The sequence below is a fragment of the Triticum dicoccoides genome, chromosome 6A (genome assembly GCF_002162155.2).
Source record: "Triticum dicoccoides isolate Atlit2015 ecotype Zavitan chromosome 6A, WEW_v2.0, whole genome shotgun sequence".
NCBI lineage: Eukaryota > Viridiplantae > Streptophyta > Magnoliopsida > Poales > Poaceae > Triticum > Triticum dicoccoides.
This window is the reverse complement of record NC_041390.1, coordinates 23,381,161-23,392,779: the sequence shown is the minus strand read 5'-3', so window position 1 is coordinate 23,392,779 and position 11,619 is coordinate 23,381,161. Positions and strand designations below refer to the sequence as shown.

At 45.8% G+C, this 11,619-nt stretch overlaps 2 protein-coding genes across 3 annotated transcripts; one reads left to right on the top strand and one right to left on the bottom strand.

The window, feature by feature from the left end:
- Nucleotides 1–539: 539 nt before the first annotated feature.
- LOC119319588 (transcription factor ILR3-like) lies at nt 540–3,401 on the top strand. Its single transcript, XM_037594041.1, has 5 exons — nt 540–754; nt 1,510–1,572; nt 2,006–2,086; nt 2,219–2,423; nt 2,751–3,401. The coding sequence occupies exons 1-5, from the start codon at nt 663–665 to the stop codon at nt 3,042–3,044; spliced, it is 735 nt and encodes a 244-aa protein (XP_037449938.1). The 5' UTR covers nt 540–662; the 3' UTR covers nt 3,045–3,401.
- A 77-nt stretch (nt 3,402–3,478) lies between these two features.
- LOC119319586 (dehydrogenase/reductase SDR family member FEY-like) lies at nt 3,479–7,156 on the bottom strand. Of its 2 annotated transcripts, none has more exons than XM_037594039.1 (8): nt 6,713–7,152; nt 5,964–6,084; nt 5,503–5,620; nt 5,261–5,397; nt 4,895–4,996; nt 4,696–4,788; nt 4,159–4,231; nt 3,479–4,071 (listed from the first exon to the last, which is right to left on the bottom strand). In XM_037594039.1, the coding sequence occupies exons 1-8, from the start codon at nt 7,021–7,023 to the stop codon at nt 3,806–3,808; spliced, it is 1,221 nt and encodes a 406-aa protein (XP_037449936.1). In that variant the 5' UTR covers nt 7,024–7,152; the 3' UTR covers nt 3,479–3,805. The 2 variants fall into 2 exon arrangements, with proteins under 2 accessions (XP_037449936.1, XP_037449937.1); XM_037594040.1 differs by having other exon boundaries at nt 3,900–4,071; nt 4,155–4,231; nt 6,713–7,156.
- Nucleotides 7,157–11,619: the final 4,463 nt, after the last annotated feature.

Here is an 11,619-nt window from a genome sequence, read left to right as displayed (position 1 = left end):
TATTTTTATTTTCTTATGTCAAATTTTACGTAATGAATCAATAGGAATGTAACTATTTGAATTCCAAACATAATTTAATTATGAAATGATCGTAAGATTACCTCAGGTGAAGAATAACGTATTCTGCACCCTGGGTGGTGAATAGTAACACTATATATATATATATATATATATATATATATATATATATATATATATATATATATATAGAGAGAGAGAGAGAGAGAGAGGGGGGGAGGTATAGATGACACACAAAAATTGCCTGAAAAACAAGTCAAAAGAGTGACCATTTAAAGCTCGGAGGTGCAACATACCAAAATTGCGTGAAATCATCGACCAAAATGGACCACATGGGGCACGTGGAAACAAGCAAGGCGATAACGATCGGGGCCCACACGGCAGGCAGCCCAACGGCCCGAGCCATCGCACGCCACCAGTTCTTCTTCTCCACTCGCTACTCGGATAAAACCTCAGGCAAATCCCAAATCACAAACGCACCCCTCTCCGCCGCAACAAGAGCGCGTCCAGGGTGCGATCTGCAAGAAACCGCAGGCAGACCTCACCATCCCCTCCCCTCCCCAGCAGCCAGCCTCCCCCGCGAACGAACCCTAGCCAGGCACGGCGGCGGATCCCTCGGGCGGCCCGGAGCCACGGCCGCCGCGATGATGGACGGCGGCGGCGACCCCGTCGACGAGTTCCTCATCGGGGGCGCCGGCGACGGCGGGGAGGGCCTCGCCGCCTTCTGCGACGGAGGGTACGGACGCCCGCCCGCCCGCCGCGGCAGAGAGCCAAATCTCCTCTTTTTATTCTGCTGCTTATTATCGCGTTAGCCTTCGCGCGCGGAGGATTTTGTAGCACCCTCGAGGTCGCTGTCGCCGTGGGTTTCTTTATTGGCCCCGGGCGGCGCGGTTCTTGCCGCATCTCATCCGCGCGGCCACGCGGCTCGCGCTTATGCTGGTCTCCGCGATCTCCTATATAGTCTGCAGCCCTGGTTGATGAGAGCTTGGCGGAATTCGCTCTTCTCTGTAATTCCCTGCGGGAATTCTGTGGCTCAAAGGCTTTAAGAACTGCTGCGATGCAATTTCGGTCATAGGTGATGTTGTGATAATACCTGTAAGAAACTGGTTAACCCGTGGCACAGATCTGTAGATCTCAGGGCATATGAGCGCCGCTTAGTGACTAGTGATTCTGCCGTGCCCTTCTTCTTTTAGCAATGGACAATTGTGCACTGAATGCTATGCAGCCTTCCAGGGCTCTTCTTGCCCATTATTTACCATGTAGACTGGAGTGATGTGACCTTCCTGGACTCCTTGCCCAGTGTGTACATGGGAGCGATGTGCACAATCCTTTAAGATATGATGATCCCAGCTGTTGGTTTGTTTTGAAGCACGCACCATTTAAAATACGAGTGGCATTTTCTTTTGCTGCATACTTGAGCGGTTGAGACGATACACTGCCCTTGATTTTTTTTTCTGATTGTATTGTACATGACTGATGTTTATTTGACAGACTTGGGATTGAGGATGTCAGCGGAGGTGACTCTGGTCTTGGGCACTCTAATTTGGGGAAAAGGTGCCAGTCTTGCACTTCTCATATTTCTTTACAAAAAGTAGTAGCATCTTTATTGCTTAACCATGGAAAGATTCCTCTGAATTTTGTTTCTTGGTGGTATTCCATTTCCTTGCTGTTTACTCAGTACTGATAGACGATAGTGCTTTCCATGTTCAGTCTTTACTGGCATAACAGAGGATATAGTGGACTTAAGAGCATGTGAATTGTTAATCATTACTGATCATTCTGAGTAGTACCTGGTTGCATAATCCTTCTCTTTTTTTTTCTATTATATTCTAAGCATGGTGTGACACATTATGCATGCCACTGGTGCCATTAACACTATTGAAATGATTTTGTAACACACTATGCATTTTCTTTGCTGATTTATTTCCTGAGTCAACACCATATTGGATCTGCAATACTAACATAATAATAATTTGATTTCGTGCAGGGCCAGAGATGAACCATCTTCATCTGGTCCAAAGTCAAAGGCTTGCCGCGAGAAAATGCGGAGGGATAAACTGAATGACAGGTATGGGCATCTGGCAGTAGATACTCCTAAAGCACCTCTTCCATGTAGGAAAAGGAAAAGATGCATATACGTGCAAACATATATTCTTTCATTCCATGTCTGTATCAACTGTGATTTTTTATCCGATTGCAGGTTTCTTGAATTATGTTCCGTTATGAATTCTGGCAAGCACAGTGGTCTTGAAGAATGTTCGGCTAGCAATTCTGGGAAGAACGCTAAGTTGGATAAAGCAAGTATCTTGAGCGATGCAACGCGTATGTTGACACAGCTCAGAGGTGAGACCGAAAAGCTGAAGGAATCAAATTCGAATCTTCGAGAGACAATCAAGGACCTTAAGGTACCTTTGTTCCCGCATCACTTTGCATCTTATTGTTGGACTTTGAAATGCTTGACGCCATCCACACACTTGTTTGTGGCTGTCATGAAAATCCATGAGCCTTTTCTCCCCTCAGTTCTCAGTACCGGAATTAAAATGGCAAACTTGTTCTCATGCATTCTTCGCTGTGCCCAGTTTGAATTATGTGCAACAATTGGCTGACCACCAATTAAGTTACTAGATGTGCCATCTTTCACCAATTCACTGACATTGCCTCCTGCCATCTGAGAATGTTAGATCAGATAAACTTTGTGGGTTTTCTTTACAAGTGGCTTTATTATTTTCCAGGTGGAGAAGAATGAGCTCCGAGATGAGAAGTTGAGCCTGAAGGCAGAAAAGGAAAGGCTGGAGCAACAACTCAAAGCAGCAAGTGCTGCTCCTACAGGATTTGCTCCTCATATGCCTTATCCAGCTGCATTCCACCCTGCCGTCTACCCTCCATTTGCACCACCCTATCAAGTCCCAGCCAACAAAGGAGCTCCGATACCCGCTGCATTCCCTGGAATGGCGATGTGGCACTGGTTGCCCCCAACCGCCATGGACACAACTCAAGATCCAAAGCTTTGGCCGCCGAATGCTTAGGCGCGCCGACCCTGGGATGCTCGACTTGCGCTGCCATTCGCCCATTGGCAAGTCAGAACGTTTGTCAGGTCCCTGAGATGAAAGGAAGCTCGCAATTGCAGTTATTGTGTTTAGCCTGTTGTTTTGGGGTCACTTGTCCCATAGAGAGGTGATACCTGTAATTAATCTGGATCTTAACCCTCTTGCTTGGAAAATATATTCAGTGCTACCATACCTCTTGTATGAGTGTTATGTATGGAATTGCACTGGTCTGTTTCTTGAGTTTCTACCTACAAGTACTTGTGTGATGCATTTGGCAGTACCTGTTTTGTTTATATAAAGTTGAACATGTGAGCACTTGCATAGCTGATCTTTGAAGAAAATAAAATATGTCATGTAGAACATTTGTGTTCTTTCATTGAGAAGATTTGTGTTTATCTTGTTACATCATTTCAAGAAGATAAATAAGTTACTGATATAATAAGTGGAAAAGGTTCACTTATAATGCCCAAGCAGTACAGCAATGACAAAAAAAGTGTTTTTTAACTCAAAACTCTACAGCTCTTCTGCCATAGAAGGTACTTCTATTACTCTGAACAAGCACACTTCCAAGTTTGTTGTCCTCCACTTTTTTGGTAAGAACTTAACCAAATGTGCTAAAATACAAAGGTACCCTGACTATGTAAGTACCACCTCCAAACTAGCAAATTAACAGCAAATTGGATCAGCCTGAATGGCTGATCATGATCATGTGTTTTGAGATAGCCTGCCTATTCTCCTTCCTATTCAGCCTTCTGTTGACCATACCGGCACTGAACGGGTTCCCCTTCGATGAGCTTCTCCAGGGCATCTGATGGGAGGCCGATCATCTCGAGGGTCTTCTCCCAAACAAGCTGCGATGTTTCGAGGTTGTGTGCTTCTTCAGAGGCATTCATCGGATTACAGTCGTAGTTGATGCAAGCACAAACAGGCCAGTCTTCAGACTTCAACGTCTCGCAGTATTCCGGAACTTGGGGATCAGATGCTGCAAACAATGTACTTCTTGAACCTGCATTGGATTGGAAATGAAGTATGTCAGAAGATGTGGGGATTGTTTAGCTGTGAGCAGGCGATGAGCAAAGATTGAGGAACCTGCCTTCTTGAGGATCAAATATGAAGTATGGAATGAGACGATACCCAGCTACAAGAATCTTAGGGAGGTCCCGTGCCTGTGTCATGCCATGGGCGATTAAGTCAATATCCACGGATAAAGAGACATAACGAGAATGATCAATAACTGTATCGTGAAGGGATCATGATTGATAAGAATTAGCAATAGCAACTGTCCGTTAGGGCAGGGGACATGATACTCGGAATAGATGTGAACCAATCTTCTCACGACATACATTCTGTGATGCACCGTCGGTGTGTTTCTTTTAATCGGTCATTGTATGCAATTGCTAAGCTGGGAATATTATCTAATCATTTCTATGTTTCTACAATGCAGATGTTTTCCCGTGTCGGTAAACATCTTATGACATGTTGGTCGTTTTCATCTTCTTCAAATGCAGAGTAATATACACAACATTAAATAGGTAAACATACTTCTCGGTTTCACCTTCTGAAACAAAATAGATCACATGACAAACTGATATGAATGAAATTGGAGACGGGAGTGGGGGTTGGCACTCACAACATTTGTGTGGACAATCCCAGGAGAGGCACAGACAGTATGGACACCAGCCTCTGCAGGAATTCTCTTATGAAATATGCTGCTAAATTTTACCTGAGTGTGAAATGAGAACAACTCAGACCAAAGTAACATGAAACAACATGCATATAAAAGGCTTAAACAGTGATGTTCCACTTGCAATGAAGCAGGACTAGCATACCTGTGCTAACTTGCTATTTGAGTATCCCAACCAACTTCTGTACTTGTGCTTTCCAGATGTAAGGTTCATATCTTCAGCATCGACGAAACCTATAGTGTGCATCTGAAATCGAACACAGGCCTGTTAGACGCTGGAAGTGTACACACAATGTTGCAACATAGCTTACTCCCAATTGACATTAGGACAGTGATTCAAAAATTGAAATAAGTAGACTTTTTCCTTAATGTTTATATTAGCGTAAATATCAGATTAACTACATTGTAGAAGGTGGTCCTAATAATAGAAAACTGCACTTGGTGACAATCCACCGTCGGTTCTTAACATACACCTACTAGTAGAAGGGACTGGTAATTATTAAAAACTCACAACTGAATTGACGTTTATAATTCTGCTTGGAGAGCCTCTAATAAGGGAAGGTAGAAGCAACATTGCCAGTAAAGCTGGCGCAAGATGGTTCACTTGCATGTGTTCTTCATATCCATCCTTCGTAAAACGCTGAGGCTCTACAGGGAAGGGAAAGGTGATGCAGTTTAAATACTTCACTGTGCAGCACATGGGTCGGATCATTTTAAAAGGCTAAAATCAAAAGAATCAGGTTACATACACACCTCCTATGGTGAAAATGCCAGCATTGTTGATCAATACGTGTAGGGGTGCCATACGAGCATTCCAAGTATCAGCAAATCTTGCAACCGAGTCAAGGGAGATCAGGTCAAGCTCCATTACCTTCAGAGTAATATTCAAAACAGTGTCAAACAGTCTGCAGTAAAATCATGCAATGTCTTTAATAATTAAGATATGCACGTGCAACATATTTCCTTTCCAACTGATTAAGGATGCTAAATGCGAAAATATACATAGGTAGTGTACTGCTTAAAAAATTACGTGGAACTCAACTAAAGCCAACAGAAATCAGAAACTCTAAATTTATGTCCATGTGTCAAATGAGGAATAACAAAGTGGTAAAATGTCATGAAACACAATCAGTGATACAGTATAATAAATTCAACACATTCAGAACCATCAATTCACTAACAAGTAATCCACAGTGTATAGCCTTCATAATTACCTCAATGTTAAGTGGCATGGAAACTTCTGTTTGTTCATTCTGCCATTTTTGTATCAGCTCACGCGCCACCTTGGGTCTCCTAACTGCCATCACAAGATGGGCCCCTGCTTGTGCGAGTTGTCTGGTTTGATGATGAAGCCAGATGTATGCTCAATATTAGTTTCAGAAGAAGGCCTCTTATTAGGACCCGGATAATTATTTGACAGGTTCAGTAAAGCCAGCTTGTGAAGTATTTGCTCCAATCTCATGTCATGTACAAGGGGAACTATGAGTTAACCACTTTATTCACTAGCATGTGCATAAAAGAGAAGAACCGTGCCACACTATACTAGCTAAATATTCTTGATGTTCACCAAATCAAGCCATGATTGTTCAGTTATCCTCCACATGGCCAAACAATTGGTGAACTTACCAAGTCTACCCTTTTCTTCAGAATTGGCCTAGGATTTTCCCTTTTTTTTAATAAAACCTGCCAACCTTAGTACCAAGCGAACACCAAGTCACACTCAAGTCAACTTAGTACTGTACTACCAATTATCTAGTTTCTGAAACTAGACGATCTAAAACCAAGTCACCACCTGAGTAGGATGAACAGTTAAAAAAGATCCCATCTAGAGTAGTTGAAAAGCCAAGAATTCCGATCTCTGGACGCCAAATTCAGCCCCATCCATGGTTTATTTGTTCGTTTCTGCGAGGGTGGGCGAGAAGAGTGGCAAGTGGGGATGGAAACGAAGGGGTGAAGGAGGGACCTTGCGATCTCGAGGCCGATGCCGCTGGTGGCGCCGGTGACGATTATGGAGACGCCGTCGAGCGGGGGCAGCTCGAGCGGGTTGGCGAGGTGGCTGGCGGCGATCCGCTGGAAGAAGAACTCCCCCACGACGCCCATCCACCCGCGGCTCCACTCCAGCCACCCCAGCGCCTCCTTCCGCCCCCGCCCCGCCTCCTCGCCGCCGGACGGCGGGCCCGCCTTGGCCGCCGCCTCCGCTCCTCCGCCCCCCTCATCCTCCCCGCCGGCGTCAGCAGCCCCCGCGGGGCGACGGTGGCGCAGGTCGCCGGCCATCTTGGGGCGGGGAATCTTCCTTCGTGGAGGAGAGGAGGAGAGGAAAGCTGCCTGCTTTGCCGCCGTTGGCGATGGAGATCTCAATCTGTATTCTAGTGGACTGGACAGAGTTTACAAACAAGTGTGCTGCAGGCCGCTGTGCCCTCTGTTTCTTTCTCTCGGAGATTCCTCCGTTTAAAATGTTTTGTGTCTATATATCGTTTAGAAAAACTTTGCATTTCCTATTCTTCATTTTCCTGATCTTTTTTAAGATTTCAGTTGAGTCAGAAAGGGAAGCAAAACATAGGAGTGGGTGGATCAATCAAGACGGGAGTGAGGGACTGGCTGAAACAGGATAAATCCGGTTAACTAAGGATTAGGTAGTCGCCAATAGATATATTTGACAAGAAGTGGTCATACCATAAATAAACTTAGTGAGTGCTAAACAACTCATAAATTTTTGTTTGATTGAGGCAGATGATTTATGGATTTTGTTGATGGAGATCAGGAAACTCATAAGTTACCGTGGTTCAACATGTGCACTAGTGGCACATATTCACCATAGTTTGGAGGAGTTCGGTAATAGGTATTGTAATTCTCAAGATAAGTACAATAAGCAATCAGATGACTTTTCTCCTTATAAGTTAATTCGGAGCCATCAGTGTAGTGGGTTTTGTCTACCATCTTCTACACATTCTTTGAAGATTCAAAATAAGCTGTCAATGAAAATAAGATGTCAACTATTTTGAAATAAACAATATAAATTAGTTAATGACTATGTTTGAGAAACTCACATTGCGGTAGAATCAGAAGCGTATCAACAAGGACCCAAATGTCCATATTGTCTTGCTCGATGTCAGGATCATCAAAATCCATGGTGACAATCTTACCCTCATAAAAACCATACATTTTGCAAAGTGCTTTCCAATTTTGGCAATCAAAATGGGTTACACTATGAGAATTGTACAGATTTACTTTAAAAACGATATCACGATAGGTCCTTAGGTGTATTTTCTTTGTTTGAAAATTTTCATGGTCTTCAAAAACCCATCCTCTCCAAGACATAGCGTCTTGCATGGCATGGGATAAGCTAGTCGAATTGTAAAAGATGAAAATTAGACGTTGAAATAGTTGAAGTCATGCTTAATTACAAAAAAAAACACTTATCGTTGTTGTGTACCGTTTCAACATCGAAGGTCTCCTCGAGCTTAATGCTGAAGCTCCGATCTTCGTTCAGCTCAACGAACCTGTCGCACATACCTCGATCGTCGTGGCACCAGCTGCACTCCCCCGGAAGACTGTCGTCGTCCGAGTACGACATTTCCTACGTTCATAATTCAAAGATTAAACTTGTACAATTAAATATATGTACTAAAAAACCTAAATTAGATCATTATTTTTTAAGAAAATCCAGGCCACTCGATATTTCCTACATATTCTAACACAAGTCATGCCAGAATTCACGGAAAAATCCGGCATGACCTTTGCTAAAAAAGGACATATCGAGCGCCTGAAATTTGCCGGAACGAAAATTAATCAACACTCCGGCAGAACATAGGCCACTCGGAGGTGTAAACTGAACATGAACGGCCACTTGGGCAACCACATATCCTATTTGAGCAACACAAGATATACATGGATATTTGGCTGGTCTCACCTCGATGTCGGAGGGGGTCGGTGTGACGCCCCCGATTCAATCGTACACTAATCATGCACGCAAACGTGTACGATCAAGATCAGGGACTCACGGGAAGATATCACAACACAACTCTAAAAACATAAATAAGTCATACAAGCATCATAATACAAGCCAGGGGCCTCGAGGGCTCGAATACAAGTGCTCGATCATAGACGAGTCAGCGAAAGCAACAATATCTGACTACAGACATAAGTTAAACAAGTTTGCCTTAAGAAGGCTAGCACAAACTGGGATACAGATCGAAAGAGGCGCAGGCCTCCTGCCTGGGATCCTCCAAACTACTCCTGGTCGTCGTCAGCGGGCAGCACGTAGTAGTAGGCACCTCCGGTGTAGTAGGGGTCGTCGTCGACGGTGGCGTCTGACTCCTGGACTCCAGCATCTGGTTGCGACAACCAGAAAGAAAGGAAAGGGGAAAAAAGGGGGGAGAAAGCAACCGTGAGTACTCATCCAAAGTACTCGCAAGCAAGGAACTACACTACATATGCATGGATATATGTGTAAGGAGGCCATATCGGTGGACTGAACTGCAGAATGCCAGAATAAGAGGGGGATAGCTAATCCTGTCGAAGACTACGCTTCTGGCAGCCTCCGTCTTGCAGCATATAGAAGAGAGTAGATTGAAGTCCTCCAAGTAGCATCTTCAAGTAGCATCTCCAAGTAGCATCTCCAAGTATCATCTCCAAGTAGCATCTCCAAGCAGCATCGCATAGCATAAACCTACCCGGCGATCCTCTCCTCGTCGCCCTGTAGAAAAGCGATCACCGGGTTGTCTGTGGAACTTGGAAGGGTGTGTTTTATTAAGTATCCGGTTATAGTTGTCATAAGGTCAAGGTACAACTCCAAGTCGTCCTGTTACCGAAGATCACGGCTATTCGAATAGATTAACTTCCCTGCAGGGGTGCACCAACTTACCCAGCACGCTTGATCCCATTTGGCCGGACACACTTTCCTGGGTCATGCCCGACCGCGGAAGATCAACACGTCGCAGCCCCACCTAGGCTCAACGGAGAGGCTAGCACGCCGGTCTAAACCTAAGCGCGCAGGGGTCTGGGCCCATCGCCCTGAGCACACCTGCACGTTGCGTACGCGGCTGATGAGCAGACCTAGCAACCTCCATTACAAAGGAAGTTGCGTTAACGCAGTCCAACCCGGCGCGCGCCGCTCAGTCGCTGACGTCACGAAGTGCTTCGGCTGATACCACGACGTCGGGATACCCATAACTACTCCCGCGTAGATGGTTAGTGCGTATAGGCTCGTAGCCAACTCAGATCAAATACCAAGATCTCGTTAAGCGTGTTAAATATCCGCGAACGCCGAACAGGGGCCAGGCCCACCTGTCTCCTAGGTGGTCTCAACCTGCCCTGTCGCTTCGCCACAAAGATCCACATAGAGGGCCGTCGGGACAAAGGTCCTGTCAGCCCCCAATCCGTGAATCACTCGCGGGTACTCTTCGAGCGACCCGACTTCAGTCACCATATGTATAGTATGTATGTATGTATAGTATATACCCGTGATCACCTCCCAAGTGATCACGGCCCGATAGTATAGCAAGGCAGACTGATAAGAATGTAGGGCCAATGATGATAAACTAGCATACTATACTAAGCATCTAGGATTGCGGGTAAGGTATCAATGACTGTAGCAACAATGACAGGCTATGCATCAGAATAGGATTAACGGAAAGCAGTAACATGCTACACTACTCTAATGCAAGCAGTATAGAGGAGAATAGGCGATATCTGGTGATCAAGGGGGGGCTTGCCTGGTTGCTCTGGCAAGAGAGAGGGGTCGTCAACACCATAGTCGAACGGGGCAGCAGCAGCGTCGGTCTCTTAGTCTACCTGAGAGAAAAGGGGGAAGAAACAATAAATATAATGCAAACATCAACATGACAAAGCAAGACATGACAACGAGCGGTGTTAGGTGTGCCCTAACGCGGTAGTCGGTGATACCGGCGAAAGGGGGAAACATTCGGGAAAGTATCCCCGGTGTTTCGCGTTTTCGGACAGATGGACCGGAGGTGAAATGTTGCAGGTTCACTATGTTAGGGACGCGTGACGGACGAACGGGTTGCGCATCCGGAATCGTCTCGTCGTTCTGAGCAACTTTCATGTTGAAAATATTTTAATCCGAGTTACGGATTAAAAGATATGATTTTCTAAAGATTTTATTAATTTCTGGAATTTAATTAATTAATTATTTAATTCGAAAAATGAATTTATGACGTCAGCATGATGTCATGCTGACGTCAGCAGTCAACAGGGTTGACTTGGTCAACCTGACAGGTGGGTCCCGTTCGTCATACTCTGTTAGTTAATTAACAATAGTTAATTAGGTTAATTAGCCATTAGGTTAATTAATCAGGATTAATTAAATTAAGTACTTAATTAATTAATTAATTAATATTTTAATTATCATTTATTTTTATTTTTAACGTTCTGGGGGGGGGGCCTGTGGTCAGTGGCATGGCCGGTCCAGTCAGCAAGGCTGACCGGGTCAACAGGCCGGCCGGGCCCCTAGGGCCCACGGGTCAGTGACCCAGGGGTGGCCCCAGGTCGGCCACGTCGGCGGCCGGCGTTGGGGAGCTCCGGGGAGCGTTCCCGCGGCGGAGGGGCGCCGGACCTCGCCGGGATTCGCCGTTCGGCGGCCAAAATGGCCGCGGGCGGGTGCGTTCGAACGTGGAGAGGATGCCGCGTCCAACGGTGGCAGAGGCACGGCCGGACTTGGCCGGAAACGACGCCGGCGAGCTGCGGAGGCGGCGGTGGGATTCGGGATCGCGTCGGGATCGCGCTACGGGGCTAACGGGAAGGCCAGGGGGGGCTGCGCGACGCGCTGAGCACAAGGGGCTCGGCCCCGTGACCATTTGGTCACCGGAGGGGCGCCGGCGATGAGATCCGCGACGGGGGCGCTCGGGTACG

Coding starts and splice junctions, on each gene's coding strand:
- LOC119319586 (XM_037594039.1), bottom strand. CDS start 7,023: ATGGCCGGCGACCTGCGCCACCGTCGCCCCGCGGGGGCTGCTGACGCC. Junction 4,789..4,894: donor CAAATAGCAAGTTAGCACAG/GTATGCTAGTCC, acceptor TTTCACACTCAG/GTAAAATTTAGCAGCATATT. Junction 4,072..4,158: donor CATATTTGATCCTCAAGAAG/GCAGGTTCCTCA, acceptor AATCCAATGCAG/GTTCAAGAAGTACATTGTTT.
- LOC119319588 (XM_037594041.1), top strand. CDS start 663: ATGATGGACGGCGGCGGCGACCCCGTCGACGAGTTCCTCATCGGGGGC. Junction 1,573..2,005: donor CACTCTAATTTGGGGAAAAG/GTGCCAGTCTTG, acceptor GATTTCGTGCAG/GGCCAGAGATGAACCATCTT. Junction 2,424..2,750: donor AGACAATCAAGGACCTTAAG/GTACCTTTGTTC, acceptor ATTATTTTCCAG/GTGGAGAAGAATGAGCTCCG.